The following is a 2,474-nucleotide window of genomic DNA, read 5'->3' as shown; positions in this document are numbered from 1 at the left end:
CCCACTGAGAGCAAAAGAAAGACTCCCTCTAATAACAATGGATCAAGTGATTGATTCTCAGTGAGATCCATCTTGCTTAGCAATTCAGCTGAACTGGTGGACTGGAACTTAACCAAAATTTGGGCAGGGGAGGGTCTGGATGCAGCTCAGGCAGTAGGGACTCACCTATCTGTATCAAGGGATGATGTCTGAAGCCCCCAGGGTGATAGGTGCTTTCCTGGCTAAGCTGTTCTTGGAAGCCTCCCATGGGCACTTCTCTGCATTATTCAGTCCCTCAATACATGGCCCTGAGTCCGTGGTGGAGATAGGAGTGAGGTTCTTAAACTCCTAAATCAAGCTCCTGGCTTACACAAATAATAAGTAAATGCCATAGGTTTTACAACTGAACAAAAAAGAGAATTTCTGTGTTGCTTGCAATTTTGGAATTTCAGCCGTGGTTTCTATACAGAAGAAAAACCCTGAACTATCAAAATGCTTCATAGGAATAAAATAGAATAACAGTTTAAAACCAAAATATATTTGGAAAGAGGGAAGCATGGGAAAGACACACATCTGACAATAGTCACCCAAAGACAACATCCAGGAGACAACATAGCATCATGCCAGGGTGCAGTTTAAAAGTGGAACTGACTCCATACCAAGCCATTCAGATTAACAGAACATATTGAAGACTAAGGACCAAAAAATCTGAATGAAATATTTCCTTTCAGTTTTTCTTACTGGGGACAGGGGTGGGGAATGTCCAATAACACTGAGATGTTTCCATTGAAATGTTTCATTTATGAGAAACCTGCATCTTCCATGGTGGGGAATTCTTGATCCTCTTCCATGGTGCTTGACTATCTATTTTGATGTTATGGGGATGGGTCATTAGACGTGCTTTATAACCACATTGCTTCTCTTCCCCTTGCAGACGTGGAAGTGACATGGAATAACGGCAGTGCCATGCCCTCCCACAACGGTACCAACCTAAGCCCATCGACCTTCATCTTGGTCGGCATCCCTGGGCTGGAGTCTGGAGGTTTCTGGATGGCATTCGTGCTTTGCTCTATGTACATCATGGCGGTGGCAGGCAACAGTGCAGTGCTCTTCATCGTGAAGATGGAGAAAAGCCTACACATCCCAATGTATTTCTTCCTGTGCATGCTTGCTGCCATTGACCTGGTGCTGTCCACTGCTACCATGCCCAAACTCCTCTCCCTGTATTGGTTTGACATGAGGGAAATCAGCTTTAGTGCCTGCCTCATCCAGATGTTCCTTGTGCACAGCCTCTCTGCCATTGAGTCCTCTGTCCTGCTGGCCATGGCCTTAGATCGGTATGTGGCCATCTGCCACCCTCTGAGGCACGCATCCATCTTCACCAATGCGGTGACAGGAAAGATTGGGCTGGTAGCTTTGGCCAGGGGGGTGATGTTCTTTCTCCCACTACCTCTGCTCATTCTGAACCTGCCATTCTGCAGGTCCAAAGTCCTGTCCCATTCATACTGTCTGCACCAGGACGTCATGAACCTGGCCTGTGCCAGCACCACTCCCAATGTTGTGTATGGCCTGACCGCCATCCTCCTGGTGATGGGGCTGGACTCATTGCTCATCTTCCTGTCCTACATCCTCATCATCCACACGGTTCTGCAGTTGGCCTCCAGCAAGGAGCGGCTCAAGGCCTTCAGCACTTGCGTGGCCCACATCTGCGTGGTGCTGGCCTTCTACGTGCCACTGATTGGGCTCTCCGTGGTGCACCGGTTACAGAATGACCACGCGCCACTGATCCATGTGATCATGGGGAACATCTACATCTTAATGCCACCTGTGCTTAATCCCATTATCTATGGGGTGAGGACCAAGGAAATCCAGAGACGGATCCTGAAGCTCTTTAGGATGGAGAATTGTGGGGTAGCTCGGTGACTTGTCTTCTCCTCTTGACTTCTGTGCCTTTCTGCCTTCTCCTGTGTTTGATCATCTGCTCTTTGGGTCATGAAGCATCTTTTTGTTCTGTTCTCCCACAGTGCTTAGGGAAAAAGGGTTTGTGGACTATGACTGCAGCTCATAAACACTTCTGTTGTACGTATACTAAATGATGGCTTCTCCCCAAACCCTACCGTGAAGAAGCCAATAGCCATTCCACAGCAAAAATTAGTCCTGTCGTGATGGGATGATCCAACTGAGATACCTGGGAAGAGAGGTACATTCATGGGAAACTTGTGAAGCATCAGAGACTTGAGAAAGCCAGACCCTCTTCCTTCTAGGTACAATCAACCCCAGCCCCATTCACTTGCATATCTTGGGGGATTCTCTGTGTTTTACCTCTTGCGCCTGTTTTCCAAAAGTACTGTATTTGGACAAATGAATTTCCTTGCAGGAATGTTTCCAGAATCAGCACATTGTGTCGCTTATTCATTAAAAATAAAACAACTGTGTAGGCTCAAAGGTTCACACTAGACAGCAAATCAGGTCACATGGCTTCTCCCTGGTCTCCA

General features: G+C 47.2%; 1 protein-coding gene across 1 annotated transcript; it reads left to right on the top strand.

Annotated features, from left to right (window-relative positions):
* The first annotated feature begins 945 nt into the window (after window positions 1-945).
* On the top strand, window positions 946-1,902 carry LOC149875615 (olfactory receptor 51E2-like). The gene has a single exon (XM_090031801.1). It carries the CDS (start codon window positions 946-948, stop codon window positions 1,900-1,902), a length of 957 nt encoding a protein of 318 aa, XP_089887927.1.
* The last annotated feature ends 572 nt before the right edge of the window (window positions 1,903-2,474 follow it).

Source organism: Crocodylus siamensis, chromosome 1, assembly GCF_052110815.1.
Source record: "Crocodylus siamensis isolate JL-2025a chromosome 1, ASM5211081v1, whole genome shotgun sequence".
NCBI classification, from domain to species: Eukaryota; Metazoa; Chordata; order Crocodylia; family Crocodylidae; genus Crocodylus; species Crocodylus siamensis.
Note: the sequence above shows the minus strand (reverse complement) of the source record. Positions and strands in the feature narration are given on the sequence as shown.

Excerpts from the sequence above, each read along its gene's own strand:
- LOC149875615 (XM_090031801.1), top strand. The coding sequence starts at position 946 with ATGCCCTCCCACAACGGTACCAACCTAAGCCCATCGACCTTCATCTTG.